This window comes from Xylona heveae (genome assembly GCF_001619985.1).
Source record: "Xylona heveae TC161 unplaced genomic scaffold L228scaffold_7, whole genome shotgun sequence".
Classification (NCBI taxonomy): domain Eukaryota; kingdom Fungi; phylum Ascomycota; class Xylonomycetes; order Xylonales; family Xylonaceae; genus Xylona; species Xylona heveae.
In genome coordinates this window covers 18,753-38,566 of record NW_017264199.1, presented here as the reverse complement: position 1 = coordinate 38,566, position 19,814 = coordinate 18,753, and the positions used below count along the sequence as shown (strand labels likewise).

The following is a 19,814-nucleotide window of genomic DNA, read 5'->3' as shown; positions in this document are numbered from 1 at the left end:
AGATAAACCTCAGGATGGCTGCATAACGGCTGCAGGCTTTAATTTGTTTTCCTGTCTGCTGGAATAGGCCCTCCGCCTTCGAAATTCAAACAGATGAGGCATCGTACTTGTCTTGCATTTCCCTTCCAGAGCGCTTTTGGACTCATGGATTGCCAACGCTTCTGTGTTAAGACCAGTCTGAATTGCTGAAACAAAGCGAAAACGGCCGATCACGCCGAAGGTTTTTTTTTTTTTTTTTTTTTTTTTTTTTTTTTTTTTTTTGGAGGGGCGTGGTTCTCATTTTCGAAAACAAATATTTTCTGTAAAGAGATTCGCCCCTCCCAGCTTTTTTCCCCCTTCTTTATAGATATGAATATCAATCATTTTTTTTTTTTTTATTTTGAGGCATCTCGATTTCTTTCAAAATTCCGAGAATTTGGGATACAGAAATGATTCTATCTCAAATAAAATAAGGTCGAAACGCGCTGCATACTTCGGCAATGACAAATGAATGCTGCTAAGCACACATCTGGGCATTCTAGTTCACAACTTTCATATTCCCGGAGAGAAACTTTTGCATTCTTCAACAGTATCCTACTTTTACTCACCGTCTATGATGTAACCATCAAAAGCAACATCTCAGAGTGCATGCAGCTGGTTCAGAACACTCAGGATGTATGCATACGTAGTTCAACCCGCTGAACGCTCCATCGATACATCTTGGGATTCTGAGCTACCGAAATGGCGTGCTTTTGCTTGTGATTTATTTGAAGTTCCATGATTTTTATGTATTTCCAATTGTAAGGGCTTGACGAAAATCCTGACTCCTGAGACACATTCAAAATTCAAACCAAACTAACAGTGCTTCCCAATTAACACACAAAAAACGTAGCTATGTCGTGCTAAATTCTACCCTGTCAATACCATCATCAACATAAGTCAACCTAGTCTCGGCGTCTTTCAAATATTTGGAGTAACTAGCTCTACATACTCAAGCACTGACTCTGGAATTCAGATAGAGGCTATACCACCAATGTAAGGTCGATAGCAACTCAAAAGGATAGATATGGATCAGAACACACTCTTGGAGACTCTTTATATTCGAGCTTTGCCCTAGGACACAGGAGCTCGGGGATTTTGACTTGACTCAAGGTTGACGTACCAGTGGCAGCAGTGTGGCTGCTGATGAACAGTGAACTGCTAGTAGATTAAACTGCTTTTTTAAACGGCTCGTGGGACAAAAGGAAAGAGAGCCAAGCTCGTTGTGGAGCGGAGAACGAGCATGAGGAAGCTACCTCGTCTCTGACATTACTATGGCGGATTATTGCGTTTATTGCTGCAACTGACTCCTCTGATTGTGACTATTAGACGTATTGCCTTTCAAATCTCCGACGTAGACTGACGTCCTAGCTCCTGAACTCTGAACCATGAATCCTGATAGACCTCAACTACGCACTCAATTTACCCGCTTCATCTGCACAATGATGGGCGATATTGGATAATCTAAGCATGATGACATGCTTGAAGACATCATTGAAGAGAAATGCCTCTTGTCGATCCTCAAGCAGACCTCTTGAATCTCCGAAAAGTTCAGAAATCTGGAAGATTTTCGTCGGGGCGCCGAGCTTTGGTAGACACCATGACCAAGATGAGGTATAACTTCCCCGCCAAATCTCACCGACATGACCATCTCACCGCCGAATATCACAGATACCATAACTCACAAAAGACTGCCTTGGCGAGCCAGAGTCGATATGCACGGATGCAGATACAATCTCGGCTTTAAGCTACGAGGGAGCAGTTTGATGAAACCAACGCCAGGCACATAACAAAGAGATGTGCATACGTTGGCGGAAAACAGAATGAACTTTCAGCAATGAGCCAAGGCCCCACCGGCTTCTGCAGATAACCTGCACTTGAGTCCGAGGTGATGTCGTACAAAATACAGCGCTCGTGCAATCAAAGGTAAGTGGAAAATAAATGATATGTTACGGAGTCTAAAGAAAGCAGGTCCCCACCCAACGGATGAATTGGATCATAAATTTAGGGAAAAATTAGCGGGCAGACGCCTTTCACCACATTGACCAAGAAGCTCACTGGCCGCTTTCCAAGAAGGCGGTCTGGAGGTTCATCTCAAGTACAGTCACAACACCTTCCTGAGGAGATACCTAGCCACTTTACACCCGTTTTCGTCCCGGGACCCCGGTCGGCGAACTGCTTCTAAGATCGGACGGGAGCCAAATCGAATTTCCCCCAGGTACTGTTGATGAGATACTGTCGGTACCCGTCTTCGTGCGAGGTTTCGCAATCACTCAAGCTTGGTACTGTCGCTTCTTCCAGACGAAACCCGGTTTTCTGGAGTGGCTTGCTATGATCGAGGTGGGGAATACCATTCGCAATCGATTCTCTGCTCGCGCCGATGCGCAGAACTAATTGCGAGGATAAGGACTGGATCAAAGTTTGTGGGGCCGTGTCGGGGAGAAAGCAACTACTAGCGAATTGATTTCGAGAACGCAGATGGCCCCGTAAAGCTGCTGCAGGTCAGGGATTTGCGAGCCACAATGAGCCATGCACGATTCGCTACAAACCTACGATCATCTTCGTGCTTTCTATGGCGTCAAGATATCCGATTGTCTAGGCTCGGCCTTGTACTGTACAAGAGATTCTATTACGAGGATTGGCCGCCCACGACTCATGAAGTAGTCCTGCACAACAGCATCGACGTTCAGAACTGGCACAAGCTCGCGGACATAGGGTTGGATATGCTCTCTACCAATACTCCACGTGCATGGGTAGAGCTTGCCAACTCGAGACGCCACGAATAGGTCGTCCATGAGGGCTTGCCCGCCTCCCGAGCATCTGGCCATCCCACCCTCTCTCTCTCTGACGCTTGAGTTACTCTCCTCGCATTTCGTGCCGATCAAATTACTGCCGAGTACCCCGGTCATAACCGGGGTATCGTAATACAACTAATCTAGTACTTGACAATGCAGGTCAGGTCTAACTCCCTCCAAGGCATTACCAGCCTCTTGCACTCCAAGGACCTCTGCCTGTTTCCGTTCCAGGACGGATGAGGGAGAAAAGGCTCTTTACGAAAGCTGAGTGGGATGAAGATTCGCAAGGTTTACGGCTGTTAAACAGACTACATGTTACGTCTATCAACGTCGACTTTAAATGGGGCGGACGCTACGAGCCCCGAAACACCACTATCTCGGTTTCCATTCTCGGCCCGAGACTGACAATTCAGGGCCGCTGGCCACGCCATTTCGTGAAGATCGTCTCGATGTCGTGCATGGGGCTGGGCTGCTCCAGGCCTCCCCAAATCCCAATGAAAGCCGTTAATTTCAACTTGATCCAACAAATCTACGACCTTCGCGCCGCGGGCCCTTGTTGTCCGGCCGTTTGCCCCAGCGCCTGCAAAATCCGTATCATGGCAATCGCGTTAGGCAACCGGAGGAACGTGTCAATACAGGTGGGAGCTTACCAATGTCGGCCGTGAGAAGGACCGGCATGGTGGTAATGTCTTTGAATTGAGCTTGCAATTGCTCGAAAAGAACAGTCTGCCATGCGAATCATTGGCGTAATTGAGAGCAATGTCTGAGAACTCGGCAGGACGGTCGCCCTCGTGACTGGCAACCTTTACAACACAGTCTCCTCACAAACTACACTAATGTCGACTCTCAGGTAATAGAGTTCAGACGGCCAAGCGAAATGCCCGTGCGCGCGCATCGTTCGTAGCACGACAAAAATGACAGAAGCGATGGAGTCATCTTAATATGCACCACTCGCTGTGGAGTTGGCTTCAGCCATACTCAGATTAGGTCTGATCGCCATCATGCATTGTGCTCCCAGGCCAAATACCCTCGAGACATGCACTTCGCTGCTGAAAAGCAAGCAGATCAATTGCAGTTGCGCTGTTCTTGAGATAGCAAATACTTGCGAGGAGCGACACAGACCAGACAACCTCTGCTGCCAAAGACGAATCTCAACAACCTATGGGAAGGTCTCAAGCTCCCATCAATTTAAGATCCTTATAGGCGCCCTGTATCCGTATTATCTGACCATCGCGTCTCATCTCCGCAGAGGCCTCCTGGTGTACTGTACCGTACAAGGGTGGTGCCCGGTTCTTCCTACTATTGTGGTCATAGCATTGTTTTCACTAACGCAAGAGACCCAGCGCAAGTACTTGTTTTCTCTTTCAAAAAGCCACAGAAGAGATGATTTACATCTTTTGCGTCTACTTATTGGCACTACTGACGGACATATATCTTTATTTCAGTGGAGTGTTTCGAGCATTGCATCTGCATAGATAATTACTTGTTGCATATTTTGGTTTCAGTGGCGTGTGCGAAGACGGCTTGACTGCCGGCCACAATCCTGCAACGTGCGCCCCCCAAGATGCCAACGTTCGGCGGTGTAGGGTTTCCCTTGCCGCCAATCACCGTTGCTCTGGTTTCACTTCAGTCGTTCTATGATTAAGGTTCAGTCATCGTCTGCATGGCTTAATGAATGCCCGATGCCTTGAGACTTTCTCATTGATATTCATATCTGCAAATGCATATTGGAGACTGACTAGTCCAGCAGCTACATTTTAGACGCTTTTTGCTCCTGACCCGCATTTACGGAAACGTCTAATGGACGATCTTTCCTGAGCAGACGTCAGGGATTGCTTGCCACACCAGCTGCGATTGGGGTCTGATGATCGAATTTCGATCTAGCTTGCCAATGAATCGCGGGGATTTGACTGCCTAGCAGCCGGTGATGCCTTCCGACCTCGAATTGTTGCACACCGAATTTTAGATTTTGCATTGAATGACCGCTCCAGGATTTTGGAGCCGCGGTGGATTCCCCCCGTGCCCCGCAGACACTTCCTCCACTATTATATATAATTGCCGCCCAACCTTGGCCAATTCTTGCTTTCAACGTATCATCAATTGTCAAATCCTCACTAGCTTCGTTGAATTAAAATTGTTTTTCCCCCCACTCTTATACGCCCTGCTTTCCTCCCTCGTGTTCGAGATGCGAGATACCAAATTTGAATGGTCTAGGACATCACAACAGAACCAAGGCCGTAGAGTTACTGTTGCACAGCCTTCAACGGGACCGTCCGGCCAGGTGATGGCAATTGGAAACTGTCTGAACCCATCACAGAGCAACAGGATCTCAATCTCGCAACAATCAGTGGCCTACAGCCAATCCAGGTACCCTAGTCCTCCTGAAACCCCGAGGCCGGCAATACGAACGCGAATGGAGTTGCAAACACCAGTCCTACCTCATCCGGGCTTGGATGCGCGCTTGTACCAGACTCGAGAGCCTTCTAGGGCCGCGGTCGAGGAGCATGACCGGGAGTTGCGTGAACCCCGTCCAAAGTATACCGCAGAGCAATGCTATTTCATCTGGTATTGGCGGATCGACAAAAAGAAACCGTGGGAAGGACGAGAAGGAGTGGGTGAAGGCGTAGGCGATGGGGTGGTTGAGCGATACAACGCCTACTTCAGCCCTCAGCGCCCATGTCAAGGCTTGCAATGCCGCTACTATCGATTCCTTGAGGAGAAGAACGTGCCTCCCATTCGCAAGCGTTCAAAGTCAGGGCCAGATCGGTTTATGCCCAAGTACGGCATGGTCGAGTTCACCAAGGGAAAGTTAAAATATCCTTGGATGGAGCCTGAAATGCTAGTTTCTCCACAGGCTCAGAGCATATCGGTAAGCTCCTGAAGCGGAAGATATGTTTTTACTGACGTTTACTGACGGTTCCTAGAGGCCATGGGAACTTTGAAGGTCGAAATCAACCTTTGCCATCTGTAGCGGGCAAAAGCACCCTGCATTTTCTTGTCCGTATTAGCGGGACCTACGTGATACATTCACAGTGCAAGCCATTTCAATATTCCCCTCCCAGAAAAATGATATTTCTTTATTGTTTAATTCCTTTCGGACAAGACTCTTCTGTCCCTCCTTTCCAGGGGCGTCTTGCGCAACGAGGGCAGATCATCTCGTTTGACAGTTCAATACCATTTCTTGTTAAATAATTTGAGGAGGTGGTCGGTCATCGATTTCATGATAAGACCTTTATTTAAAATGTATTCTCCACGTTATTCTACTTCTCGTGCCTATCATAATAGATCAGGTCGCGGCCTATGGATCAGCCGCCAACCCACGCTTGTGAAGGCACAAAACCCACACAGTTTTTATGGGGAAACATCCTAACATGCCACGTTCCGATAAATTGAAGCGCTTGAAAAGTAGACCAAAATGAATACAGCGCTATGTCAATATTATATGGCTCTGTATATACAATTTAAAAATTTAAAAACGAAATAGTTTTAACCAGAATCTGGCTACAACATGTTTCCATATGTTTACTCCTTGGGCTCGCTTGGGGGATGGGTTGGCGGGAATCCATTAGTCGAGCCGTAACGTCACAGAGACCAAACAACTTTCTCAGCGTGATACGCGGAGGGTCAACAATTGATCGTCAAGATGTCTTTGCCGCCAGAGAAAGTGTGCGTAAAGCGCAAAAAAGGCGAGGAACCTGTCGATGCCTTATGTGAGTCCTATTATCGAAACGAACCCTGAGTAGTAAAGTGGTTGGATTCTTGCGTATACCTGCTGACGCCAATTTCTCAGACATTCAGGCAGAACACCAACAGAAGAAACCACGCTTTGCAGACTTTGTCTTTCGCCGTGTTCAGGGTGACACGGACGTGAGTCTAGATACGGCACCCAATTCCCAGCATAAGGCGCTCAACCAGTCGAGTACGCATGGTCGGCAACAAGTCCCAGTGGTTAAGACGACTGTGGCAGAACCTGAAAATACTCCTGCAACCATTCCCAAAGCTCGTGACGATCCCACTACTCTCCACCCAGACAATGGCCGTCCTTCCACACCTGCAAGTAATACGACGTTATCATCAGCTTCGGCCCCCACTCTTTCGCCTCCGAAGCCAGAGTCGGAGAACACACTATCGCCTCCTGGTCATCCATCATCACATGTAACTCAGCCGAGATTGTTTCAGCTTACTCGGCCAGCACACGCGCATTTTACGCAAGGACCCTCTGGAGGCGTGCAGAAACGCAAGCGAGGAGAGAAATCCGATGTGGCCGTGTTTATCGAACGGCAACGGGATCTCAAGAAGCCTCGAAGTCTTCTGAACCTCATTGGAACTACAACGCCTGGAGCACAGTCACAAACTTCTACAAAGATCATTGATCATGAGGCTGTTGAGAAAGAAGAGGAGACATTACGACCACGAAAGCGACCAGGGGCCAGCGCAGAGGAGAAGAAATGGCGAGAAGAAAACTGGAGTCAGACAAAGCCCAGGATCTTGGGAACTGCCCAACCCTCGAAACAAGGTCAGACTGTCCAAAGCAAGGCCAGTGATTGGGACTATGAGTCGAGTTGCCTAGCGGAGCAACTCCAGGATGTTGCGCTGCAAGAAATCCAGAAGTTCCAATCTACTCAACCGTCGCCAGGCGCGAGCCCTAAGCTGAAGCTCAAGCCTAAGGTTCCGGCACTTCGATACAAAGATAGGCATCCAGAGGAGAGAGAAAAAGTGGAGCAGCACGATCCGTTCAATGAAATGGAAACTCACACTAGCGATGACGAGGATTACGTTTATGATACTTATATTCGTCACCCCGGACTCGCTGATGGGTCTGATTTCAATAACATGATGGGATCAGAGAAGAATATTGGTTTTTTGGTCATCACGGAAGAGGATCAGCCCATTTGGGAAACTTACGCTGAAGACGAAGACGATAGCGATAAAGACTGGAACAGCGAAGAGGAAGATGAAAATGGTAAGCTCTCTTTCCTTCTCCCGCTCCTGCTTTCTTCCTTCTTTTGGCTTGTGAAGTTAGTACAGGGATGCAGAATACGCCATTTTCTTTGCATTCTTCTGTATCAGGAAGCTGACTTGTTTTCCTTAGCCGAGAATTACTACGCAGCGGATTACCCCGAGGAAGAAGTAGATTCTGAAGACGAGTTTGACCGAGGAGCGTACCATTTTCGTCAGGGTGGCTCAGACGAAGAAGAATATGATGCCGACAATGCCGCATGGAGCGATGATGACGAAGACATGGTTCGTTACCCATGGAAACGACATGCCTGGTCTACCAGCGCCGGAAATGGGATGCACGACGATAATGAAAGCGATTCGTCATGAGAAGGTTCAGCTCCCATCTTGCCGTGTTTTTGGGGCCATTGACGAGCATTTTTAAATCTGTGCTCTCAATTCCATAATGGTCGCTTTGCAACCCTGATTAACGCGAGTTCCTCAATAAAATGATAACGGGCACTCCTAGAATCCCCTCTCACTCAATCATTGCCCGGGTCTAGTGGGCCGCACGAGTCCAATTCTGACCTAACGAGTCTACTGCTCAGGCGTAATGACTTTCTAGACTAAATAATTTCCATGACTCAAGGGGAATTTTACATCAAAGCTTACTCCTCACGCCGAAACCGGGTCAACTTGGACCAAAGCTCCCGATTAACGTTCCTATCACTTCTTCATTGCATTTGTGGAACCTGTGGTAATACTCTTGTATTGTACAATCATTCTCAGCGGAGAGCTCACTATCGATTGTCATTGAGAAAGAAATGTCCATCAAAGGGAATCTTTCGATTCGAATAAAGGGGTTTATAAGAATTTATGATAATGATATGTAAGCAGCTAGAGAATTGTATTTGCGCGCTCTGCACAGCAACCTTGCCTCGCCAAGCTAAAGATGAATATTTCGGCTCATGGCATGTTCAATCAAAGAAGAATATTACCAGTATGGGAGGAGGTAGTAGTCCAGATACAAATGTAGTTTACAAAGAAATGCCCGACGAGTGCGACGAACAAATCAAGATATCATGAGGTGGCAGGAGAAGTTAATTGAATGGCAAAAGAAGTTGGCAATAAAAGATAAAAAATTAGAAGAAAAAGGGAAAAAAATAAAAAAAAATAAAAAAGAGAATTAAAAATAAATGATGTGATGGAAAAATAGACACAACGAAGCAAGAAAAATGGAGGAAAGAAGATGAATTAGAAAGTGATCAAGATTGAAAAGTCGAAATATTTATTTACTGAGCTCCTGCCTCTTCTTCGGTCCAGCGGGGAAGTCCGCTTTCACCTTGGATGGCAAGGCCGTAAGCGTTGGGCCCAAAACCTCCAAAAACGGAGTTCATGCCGCCGAAGCCACCCTGAGATTGCTGCTGCTGTTGCTGCTGCTGTTGAGAAGATTGATGCTGACCAAAGGGTCCTTGAGAGAAAACGGGGAGACTAATTGCACGAGCGTGCTGTCCACGTGCAACGTTGAGGTTAAGATTGGAAGGCGGCGTCAAGCCAGGACCGCTTGAGGCAGCAGAGGCTCCGTTAACGCCAAGGGAGTTGGAATTTCCCTGCCCCTGCTGCTGAATAGATTCCAAGTCACCACCAGCTCCGCCATACAGAGCGGCTTGCTGTGCGGCCAGAACCTGTTGCTGTTGCTGTTGAAGAGCGAGTAATGTGTAAGGATCCTGCCCGGGTGCCGACGGCTGGCCTTGCTGCGCCGATACTTGGCTCAAGTACAATGTCAATGGGTTACTGTTGCCCGCATTGAGGACCGTTGAAGGGGTAGGAGCAAATTGTGACTGTTGCTGGCTGGGTCCTTTTCCGGAGGCAGCGCCAGTGGAGCCGGCGGCAGGGGACAGGGCTGAGCCGGTAGGGCTATTCGCGGAGCCTTGGCTCAAGCTGGGCTGCAGACCGCTGGCAATCGGCGGAGGAGATGCAACGCCGTCCCGGCCACTGGGAGTTCCAGCTTGTTGGGAACCCTGTTGGTTGTTGCCTTGTCGAGGAGGGTTGCCGCATCGGTCTTTGCCAAAGTTGACCTTGAACCGCTTGTATTCTTCACGGCCGCGAATACCTTCAATAGCCTTGATCGCGTTGGCAATGTTGGTGAAATTTACAAAGGCGCAGCTCTTCTCCCGCAAAGTGTTGACAAGCTCAATTTCACCGTACTCTGAGAAATCCTGTTTCAGGCGCTCCTCGCTCCATGCCTCGTCCAAATTACCAATATAGACATTGCGCGAGGCACCGCCGCTCACCGCCAGAGCAATAGCCGGAGGCAACGCTCCGGAATGCTTTCCCCAACCAATCTTGAGCCTCCGATTGTGGATCATGAGGCCTTGTAGGTTGCAGAGGGCATAAAATGATGCGGCCGCAGTGGGGTCGATAAAGGTGACAAAACAAATGTGCTTATCGGGAATGTATCGAATATGGTGAAGAAGTCCGCCTCTAACAACATTGCAGATCTCCTCAATTGTAGTCTCAGGGTGAATATTACCGAGGTATACGGTGCGATTGCCAACGTTGTTGACCCCACCAGCAGAGGTAGCCACTGCCGCCGCTGCAACGGATTGTTGTGCCAGAGCATTCGAGATCAAATCCCGATCCGTAGAGTTGAGTGCGTGAGCGTATCCCGGAGCAATGCCCAGATATTGAGCAGCATTTTGCTGTTGCGTCTTGGAAACGTACGCGCACCGATCCTTTCCATAGTAAACGCGCCTTGGGGTTTGCCACTTCGCTTCCTGAGGCAACTGAGAGACAGCCTTGATGGCATTGCCAATCGATAAGAAATGAACAAAGCCAATGGCCTTCTCTCGAACAATCTTGATGGTATCAATGGGGCCAAACTTGGATAAATCCTCCCGAATCTCCTCCTCGGTAATTTCCTCTGGGAGATTTCCCAGGTAAACATTTCTTGAGGCTCCAGACTGCTGGACCGCCAAGGCTACCGAGGTCGGAACCTGCGAAGGTTTGCCCCAGCCAATCTTAATATCCTGGCCGCGAATAGAGAGTTTCTTTAGTATGGCATCAGAGTGGAAGTGGGTTGCTGAGTTGCTGTCCAAGAACGAGATGAAGGCGCAGTTCTTATCCGGCAGCAATCTCACTGACTCAATTTGACCGCTTCTCACGTGGCCCAAAATCTCCTCTGCAGAAGTCTCTGGGGGAATGTTCCCGAGATAGACGGTTCTACTAGTCCCTGACACCATGCCCGGGGAAATCTGTACCGCACCGGCTGGGCTGCCAAGGGATTGACCTCCAATGCCCGTGTAACCACTGGGAGGAGACTGGGGTAGGAATTGAGAGGTACCATATCCGGTGGGTGAGACCAGACTCTGGTACATCTGAGGAGAAAGCGAGGAGTGCTGCGCTTGAAGGGGGCTTCCAACCTGCCCCTGTTGGCCTTGGTGTGCTGAAGCTCCATTCTGCTGTGTGAAGCTCGAGAAACTGGGAAACTGCGGTGATGCAAACGTCGAGGGGCTGCCTGGCTGAAAGGGACTTCCAAGGAGGAGCTGAGATGGCAGCAGTGGGGTAAATTGCATATCGAAAGCGGTTCCTGGGCTTGTCAAATCCCCAGCGCCTTGGTGGCCGGCTTGACCGAGCGGTCCAGTATTGATTGATGGAACATTATTGGGCCTTCTAGGATGACGGTCCGCATAACCGGAGAGTGATGGCTGGTTCGAATTGAAGGCGCCGTGAGAGAATCCAGTGTGATCAACGTTCCCATTTGCTTTGGACAGGGCATGAGGGAGTCGGCCACTCGTGGCGGAAGAGCCGTCAAGGTTCTGCATTCTGAGCAGGTGCGGAGGCAGGACAAAGGCGTCCCGAAGTTGATGCGATAGAACAGCCGTGGTGAATTATAGGTATGCCCGGTGCGTGGAGACCGGACGAGAGAATAGACGGGAATTTAAAATTTGCGGATGAAAGTCGGTGAGTTTACGGCGCCAAGGAAGAGTTTATCTTGATGCTGCTCGCACTCCGCTCGTATCAAAGAGTAAATAAGTTGGAGCGGGGTCTGCCAAGTGAATTTTGCGTCAGTGAAAACATTTGGACCTCGCACTTGTTTTTGAATTCCAGACGATTAGATACCTAAGTGGTCTCGGACCTAGCTAAAAAGCTGTCGATTATATTGGGGTATTTTATAAAAGGGAATTCCCAAATGCTGAAAGCTCTCTCGAAGCAAAGAAAGGAAGAACCGCAAACCGCTTTGGAAATTTATAAAGGGTTGTTTATATGATCCAATCAAGCCCGCGCTTGAGTTAACAGGGTATGGGTGAAGGAAATATTGTTTATGCGGAAGGTTGCAGGAGACAAAAGGCTCGTTGAATAAAACAATGGGCGAAAAGATCAAGCCGGGACCAAATAACGAGGCCGACAAGACGAATCAACGCCTCTTAAGATTGAGAAAAAGTGATATTAACGAAGGCCGAAGAATGGTGAAGGAGCGCAATCGACGCGATACGAAAAAAAAAAAGTTGGAATGAAATGCTAGATAAAGAGCGTCCGAGAAAACAAAGGTAAGACGAAGGAAGTGAGCGATTCTGAAAATGAACGTGCGAGAGAAAGAGAGGAACGGAGCATCTGGCTATCCGCCAGAGCTGTCAGGGCGAGGGAGATGAGAATGGAAATGAAAGAAACGCCCGTTGGCCCAAAAGGGATAGGGGTCAATATTGAAATTGATTTAGCAAGAGGGCGCGATGCTCGAGTCAAAATCATGGCAGGTATTGTTCATCCATCAAAAGGGTACAGAGTACTCAGAGATCAACGAGATATTGCACCTGGAAAACTGTACCTTGAACAGAGAATTAATCTTCAGAGTACCTGAACCAGGTGGCTGGACCCGTTCAGACCCTCTCGGTCCCAAGCGAAAAAGGGTTGCCGCTGTAAGTAAAGACGTGCGCGACCTCTGACCAGGTTGGTTAGCCGCGTGGGACTGGCGAGATTGGACCTTTCAGGACCCTCTTTTTGCTTCGTTCATTTGGGGTGGCCGTCGGGGAGTGATATGATGATCTATTCAATCGAATTAAATCATCATCTCCTGCGCAGTGCAGTACAGTATCAGCATCCCAAGACCTGCCATTTCCCAGGCTGTAGTCGGATTGAAACACAAACAGCATGTTTCGCTCAAGTGGTTTAATAATGGCATATCCGAACACCCCCTGCTATCAATATGACATTCGTGATTAATGAGGTGATGAAGTCGCTCACAGTGGAGACAAGTCCCAAGAGACCTTTCAACGAGCTCATGCAAAGGCTGGCTGCTTGCACTGTTCAATATCATATTAGCAATACCTTTATTTCCATCAGCGAGATAACCGTAAAATGCATGACACCCTTATGGGGATTGGCAGATTGTATTCCGGATCTGTTCCTGATTGAGTGCTATCCTGCTGATGGAGAGGCCGCAGCATTGTTTTCACTCGTTTGTCGACGGATCCAGGGGTTGGTGTGAGAAGGGTGGTCCCGATTCTTGTTGGTTCCTGACTAGTCCTGGGCGGTAAGGCGGCGTAGAAAAGGAAATTACAAGTCGTCACCGACAGGCCTTTCCCTGGATAAGCTCTGTGGGTATCCCCTCGTATCTGAGACGCGAAACGAAGCAGCTCGCTCCAAAAGGAGACGCCTTTCAACATTGCAAACAAGTGAATAACGATCGACAGCAGCAGCTTGAAAACAACTGTAGTCTATCCAGCGACTATTTCTAATTATATGCGCTTGAAGGCGCGATGGAAGGCGCTATAGACGGCGCCTGCTACTGCAAACTACTATATTTAAAGTATTTTTTCTGCAGATTGTGGGTGGGAAGTACTTCTTTAAAAGTAGTGCGTGGAGTCTACGGAGCAAGAGCTGCACGAACAAGCGACAACCAATCAAAGATCATGACTAAGCGATTGCCTCTCCAGCCACAGGTATCGGAATCAAAGTGTGGCTTGAAAATAAAGCTGTGGATGGTCAAGCCACAGTCGCCCCTCGGTCGGACTTTTTTGAGTCACCCACCACGGCCACAACCCCTCCAACAAAAGTTAATTCGCCAGGCAAAAAGTGGTATCCTTATCTAAACACACCATTCATTGCCTTTGGCAACCTCCCTTACCCAAGGCAAAATTGGAAGATTCGGATACGCTTCACCATTTTTCGACCTTTCATTTTCAATTTTTTTTTTCTGTTGCTAAAAGAGTCAATCATGGCGGCTGTGACTCCCAAGACCATATACGTCGACGAAGACGTGGGCCGCGACGCCGACAACGTGGCCGGTACTCAAGAAGATCCTTACAAGACCCTTTTGCACGCCTACGCTCGACATGTCATCTCTCCGGAGGGCATTTCATATGCTACCCGCAAATCGGCAACCGGCGATGGAGATGACAAGCTGGACTGGAAGCCTGCAGCCAAGTCAGCTCTGAAGAAGGTGGCCAACCTCTACGAACAACAACGGAAAAAGGCCGCTCGGGAACAGGAGCTGCAGGCTGCCCGCGAGAAGGAGAATGAGAAGCGTAAGCTGGCTTTGGAGGAAGCCAAGAAAGTCATCATTACCGAAGACAGCAGTTTACCAAAAGCCGTCAAGATCAAGCTCGATGAGAAAGACCCCCAGGTAGTCAAGCTGCGGCCCGCCTCGAAGGAGTCTGATGAGAAGGGAACTCGGGTGCGCGTACTTGGACGTGTTCACCGTCTGCGGTCCCAAAAAGATGTTATCTTTGTTACGCTCTACGATGGCTATGGCTTCCTCCAATGCGTTCTGACTGGAACACTCACGAAGACGTTCGATGCCTTGACCTTGACCCAGGAGACCTCCATGGATATCCGCGGCGAGATGTGTGAAGTTCCCCCTAAGCAGCACGCTCCGGACAACCGCGAATTGCATGCCGATTACTTTGAGGTTATTGGCAAAGCCGCTGGCGCGGAAGAAGCCATTACCACTCGCGTTGCCCCCGACGCCGATCCCCAGACTTTCCTGGATAACCGTCACCTCGTTATCCGTGGTGAGACCGCTTCATCAGTCTTGAAGGTTCGCGCGGCCGTACTCCGCGCTTTCCGCCAGGCCTACGTGGAGACCCGACTTACTGAGGTCTCTCCTCCATGTATGGTGCAGACCCAAGTCGAGGGTGGAGCAACCCTCTTCAGCTTCGACTACTACGGCGAGCAAGCCTACCTCACGCAATCATCTCAGCTCTACCTTGAGACCTGCTTGCCCTCCCTCGGAGATGTTTTCTGTGTTGCTCCCTCTTTCCGCGCCGAGAAGTCGTTGACCAGACGCCACTTGTCCGAATACACCCACATTGAAGCTGAGCTCGATTTCATCACGTTTGACGACCTCCTCAATCACCTTGAGACCGTCATGTGCCGTGTCATTGATCTCGTGCTCGCCGATCCCGAGGCTGCCAAAGCTATTCAACATCTCAACCCCGACTTCCGCGCCCCGCAGCGGCCATTCCTGCGTATGAGGTACTCTGACGCAATCGACTGGTTGCGCGAACACGATATTCCCAACGAGGAGGGCGAGCCTCACAAATTTGGCGATGACATTGCTGAAGCAGCCGAGAGAAAAATGACCGACATCATCAACCGGCCAATCTTCCTGACCCATTTCCCTGTCGAGATCAAGGCGTTCTACATGCAAAAGGAGCGGGCTGACCCTCGCGTAACCGAGAGTGTCGACTGCTTGATGCCTGGCGTCGGCGAGATTGTCGGTGGCAGCATGAGAATCTGGGACTACGAAGAGCTTCTCCAAGCGTACAAGCGCGAGGGTATCGATCCTGCCTCATACTACTGGTACATTGACCAGAGAAAGTAAGTGCTATCAATGTGTTTTCAAACATTGCATGAGTATTATCAGGGGATCTAACTTCTTTATAGATATGGTACGTCCCCTCATGGCGGTTACGGTCTCGGTCTGGAGCGTTTCCTCGCCTGGCTCTGCAACAGATGGACTGTTAGGGAATGCTGCTTGTATCCCCGATTCGCTGGCCGCTGCAAGCCTTAATTCTCTTCATTCAACGCCAAAAGAACCTTGAACCAAATATTTCCATCACTCTCATATTACACCATTTCACGTGGCTTAGACACAGCTCAACGCTATAGATTTAGAAATATACCGAATGAGCTTACGAATTCAATGCATTGTTCCACTTGCTTTTCTAATGACACTTCGTTACTTGAAGTAGCTCAACCTCGTTTTGAATCTACCGCCCAGACACGCGAGAAAACACGCACGAAGCTTTTCGCGCATCTTTGGCATTCTTTAATGGTATTCGTAGATGTAGCTTACTACTCCTGCCTGGATTTCCTCAAACTGACTTTTCTCATGCGTTGTCGCCACCCAACCTCCAATTTAACAATTGTCATGATAAAATACATTACTGACTCTATTGCATGATTGTTCATCTATATAGATGGAAACCTCGAAAAACCAGATTAGAGTCAAACAAACGTGTTTTCGGTTGCTAAAACAAATAAACTACATTAAAAAGAACAGAATTGCAACTAATAACGTTCCTAGATGCATAGTCTCTACGCCTTTTCCCAAAGAAAGCGCTTGATTGGGTTGTGCCCCTTTCATAGATTCCATGGGTTTAAGGCATAAAAAGTTACCGTCCGGATGGCTGAGAATGTTGTCTTGATGCGCCTTGTCGCTAGAGAAAAATACGGTAAGTATTGGCGTTATCCTGTTCACAGCGGAGGCAATAGCCTGGCCTGATAAATTATAGGAGAACATTGGACGTAATTCATTTCTTTTCGGTAGAGTAGGCCAACAATTTGAGGTGGCGTTTTGCTCAAAACTGATTGGAGATGAAGCATTTGAGCCGGTGAGAGCTATTGAAATTTCAGTCAATTCTAATAAATCTGCATGGGCTATAAGGTACATAAATGCGTGTTGTTGAATTTAGACGCAAAGAAATGAGTTCGTGTTGCGAAAATCGACGAGGGAAAAGATTGATACTTACGCCTGACGTCCAAAGTCTCCCAAGTTGAATTTCGTCCAGCAGAATCTTGGCAATACAAGGGAGCATTTTCTCGAAGCTCGGTTCCCAGTGCGTTGCAGATGTTTAAACTGGTCTCGTTGTTCTGCGCTTTAGACAAAAAGGTAGTAGCCTGATTGTAGAGTGCTTGAACACAGGTGCTTCCCAGAGTAGAATTGCATGAACTTGAATTGAATAGAGGGTTGTCCGGCGGATCAAAATCGGGGAAAAAGAGAGCACAGCCTTCATATGGTGAGGATTTAGACATCAAACTAAATCCTGGAGTGCTGCCAAAGTAAAACTCTTTTCTGATGGTTTGGGGATGTTCCGCAGAGCCCTGATCAAGCATCTGTTGTGCGACTGTCCACGTAATATTTTCTGTGCTGAATGGAGTTCTGTGGGAGGCTACTCCAATCGCATGGTAAGTTTCATCCGCAACACTGCACTGTGTATCATAATTGGCTTGTGGACAGCCAACTTGGTCACAGCCAACGAGATTGTCGCCAATCACTGGCGCTGAGGATTGAGCGTGTAGAGGAACGATGAACGAAGAACAAAGTATCAGAACCAAAAATGGGCTGCTGCCGTATTTCGAAATCATGCTGAGAGATTGAGCAACAAAAGATATACTTTCAAGATGCCAGAGCGCAGACTATTGAGATGAATAGGACTAAAATGCTCAAACGCACCGGATTGTAAGAGCTCCGAGACCTGGCAGGTGAGGGGAGCACTTAATTTATGAAAGCCAAGCGTCTCCACCTTACCCAATCAATACCGTTGAAGAAGGATTCCAGAATTGGTGTCATCTTGCAGAAAATTGTCAGCCGCGAAACTCCAGCATTTGGACTTCATGCTCTACCTTGAGCTGGGGTTAAGAGGACGAAAAGACCTCTATGAGCCGATTGAGCCAATCACAGAGATTTAGGCAGCTGGGCCGACTTCGGATAGAAGGCGATGTGAGATAGAAGGCAAGAATGGACGGAATGAGGGGTTGAGCGCAAACAAGGGCGCAGAATCTTGTATCAGCAGTTAAGGACTCGTATTTCCACTGTGTGCATAACTGTTTTGAGGGGTTTCTGTCAGAGGAAGTTCCCTGTCGGTTGTGGCACAGCTCTCGACTTTCGGCCTTCTTTCCCCGTGGGTTTCCCCAGCATTCTGGCCCACCCGTCCGCGCCAAGGGCGCCAAGCAACTCTGCTGGTTCAAGAGCGCAATAATGCCATTCCTCGCGGCTCATATCACGTTGAATTCTACGCTTGGCAGACGTTGCTCTGCTGTTTTAAGTCTTAGGTGATCGGGCGCTTTGACCGCGGAACATCATCCTCCCGAATGTTGGACCATATCATTTATTTAAGACATGGTTTTTTCACACAAAAATTGTACGCAGGAACCGATCGGAAAATCGGTAGCTTAACACATCATGGCTCATTAAATGTTACATTTGTATCTCAATAATAATTATACATAAGATTAGAATACCCTCTGTACTTTTAGCCAGCCGTTTAACCTTAGCGTTATAAGTTCTGCTAGGTGAGTGGATCCATCTGATTCTATAGCTAGCATCTCAGCATCCCGGAGAACACTATCAATGTAGTTACCAGCTGCACTTAATGCCAAAATATGAGCTATTGCAGCATGAACAGCAAGCAAGCGTGGTGATGGTGGGTCAACTGTACGGCCTGGGCTTAAAGAAAGAGTTCGTGTTATTGGAAAGATTGGATGTCGAAGAGGGCGCTTGGTTTCGGTTGAGTCAATCTTATACGTGTGTGGAGTAGCTGGATCTTGCGTTGCCTCAAAGAATATTTTGAATGAACCAAACGACCGGTGATATTCGAGCGTGAGTGTAATTGCATTCTGTGGGGAATCGATGTTTGGCCCGTCGATTAGATGGATTAATCCAGAGTCAAACATGTTAATTATCTGAAGTACAGCTTTCTTTGCATCAGTCTGGAAGGAAAAATGTTAGTACTCGCATTCAGGAATCCAAGTACAAGGCTTACAAGTTCGGTGGTGCCCGGAGAAATAGACATTATGGAATGGGGCATAATATGTGCCACTTCAAGTGGCACTAGGTGATCCCACGGTACATTCTGAAGAGGACGCGAATCATCGTCCACAGCACTTTCAGCATCTCGCTTCAAACGTTTCGTTGCCTCGTCTCTGTCAAATTTGTATGTAATAACACAACGGTGTCTATCACGGGATAAACATTGCTGGCGTAGATTCGAGATTCGCTCTGTAGTTCCTAAAGGAATGGAGGTCTGCATGGTAGACAGAGCTATCGGTGTCGGCTGAGGGGTCTTTGCAGATAAGGCTTTAACTAGATTAGTGGTATTAGCGTATTACCGCGAAATATTTGGTAACTATCAAATCTCTTACGTGGCATGAAGAAATTATTCAAGAGAAAATCGGCAAATGAATCAATTTTGTGAGCAAGCAGAAGCTGATTCTCGTCATTCCACAAGGTAAAGACGTGTGAGAGGATAGTAGCAAAGCCACTTTCCGACCCCTCAAGATTACTGCTAGATAGATTTTCGTTGATATAGTGAAAGAAAATAAACAAGAATTCATCTTTTGATTGCATGTAATTGTAGGTCATGTGTATCAACATTTTAGAATTGTATGGCTTCCGTGTGGACTGGGTAGGTTCATACCGGTCCATCAATTGTTGAAAAAGGCTTCTTGCTAATTTCGATTCGGATTCCGTGACCATGCATGATGAAGGAAAACCCAGAATGTACTTCAAGGATGAGTGATGACGAAAATCAGCCATTTGAGTCTGTTTTTGGGATTGAGTGTATGCTACCAGAAGCTAAACTATAGAATAGATACCTCATGGATGACGTGGAGTTCCTGCTTATGCTAGCTTCACTACTATAATAGGCGAGTTTGTAGCGAACGTAGATCATTATTAAATGACATGTTCTAAATAGAGAAAGGGTGAATAAACTCAACAACCAAGAATTAGAGTTTAGAGAAATAAAGGGAGCAAATCCTTCAAAATTTCATTGCACAATCATATTAGAGACAGCTTTACTAGGTTGTAATCTCTGCTTGATCTCATAAATTACAAAGATG

General features: G+C 47.8%; 7 protein-coding genes across 7 annotated transcripts; 4 read left to right on the top strand and 3 right to left on the bottom strand.

Annotated features, from left to right (window-relative positions):
- The first annotated feature begins 3,646 nt into the window (after positions 1-3,646).
- On the top strand, positions 3,647-4,540 carry L228DRAFT_153820 (hypothetical protein). Its single transcript, XM_018329311.1, has one exon. The coding sequence runs from the start codon at positions 3,815-3,817 to the stop codon at positions 4,286-4,288; it is 474 nt and encodes a 157-aa protein (XP_018187022.1). The 5' UTR covers positions 3,647-3,814; the 3' UTR covers positions 4,289-4,540.
- Positions 4,541-4,998: 458 nt separating this feature from the next.
- L228DRAFT_268945 (hypothetical protein) lies at positions 4,999-5,755 on the top strand (the record flags this gene model as incomplete). Its single annotated transcript, XM_018335216.1, has 2 exons — positions 4,999-5,682; positions 5,738-5,755. The coding sequence occupies 2 exons, from the start codon at positions 4,999-5,001 to the stop codon at positions 5,753-5,755; spliced, it is 702 nt and encodes a 233-aa protein (XP_018187021.1).
- A 652-nt stretch (positions 5,756-6,407) lies between these two features.
- Positions 6,408-8,266, top strand: L228DRAFT_153808 (hypothetical protein). The gene is made up of 2 exons (XM_018329310.1): positions 6,408-6,523; positions 6,604-8,266. The coding sequence occupies exons 1-2, from the start codon at positions 6,457-6,459 to the stop codon at positions 8,139-8,141; spliced, it is 1,605 nt and encodes a 534-aa protein (XP_018187020.1). The 5' UTR covers positions 6,408-6,456; the 3' UTR covers positions 8,142-8,266.
- Positions 8,267-9,043: 777 nt separating this feature from the next.
- On the bottom strand, positions 9,044-11,575 carry L228DRAFT_239443 (hypothetical protein; the record flags this gene model as incomplete). Its single annotated transcript, XM_018331149.1, has 1 exon — positions 9,044-11,575. The coding sequence occupies one exon, from the start codon at positions 11,573-11,575 to the stop codon at positions 9,044-9,046; it is 2,532 nt and encodes an 843-aa protein (XP_018187019.1).
- Positions 11,576-12,641: 1,066 nt separating this feature from the next.
- Positions 12,642-12,935, bottom strand: L228DRAFT_248175 (hypothetical protein). Its single transcript, XM_018332799.1, has one exon. The coding sequence runs from the start codon at positions 12,899-12,901 to the stop codon at positions 12,704-12,706; it is 198 nt and encodes a 65-aa protein (XP_018187018.1). The 5' UTR covers positions 12,902-12,935; the 3' UTR covers positions 12,642-12,703.
- Positions 12,936-13,792: 857 nt separating this feature from the next.
- Positions 13,793-16,062, top strand: L228DRAFT_230935 (putative asparaginyl-tRNA synthetase). Its single transcript, XM_018330553.1, has 2 exons — positions 13,793-15,569; positions 15,636-16,062. The coding sequence occupies exons 1-2, from the start codon at positions 13,966-13,968 to the stop codon at positions 15,760-15,762; spliced, it is 1,731 nt and encodes a 576-aa protein (XP_018187017.1). The 5' UTR covers positions 13,793-13,965; the 3' UTR covers positions 15,763-16,062.
- L228DRAFT_248173 (hypothetical protein) lies at positions 15,893-17,795 on the bottom strand. The gene is made up of 3 exons (XM_018332798.1): positions 17,598-17,795; positions 16,724-17,544; positions 15,893-16,592 (listed from the first exon to the last, which is right to left on the bottom strand). Exons 2-3 carry the CDS (start codon positions 17,337-17,339, stop codon positions 16,237-16,239), a joined length of 972 nt encoding a protein of 323 aa, XP_018187016.1. The 5' UTR covers positions 17,340-17,544; positions 17,598-17,795; the 3' UTR covers positions 15,893-16,236.
- Between the last annotated feature and the right edge of the window lie 2,019 nt (positions 17,796-19,814).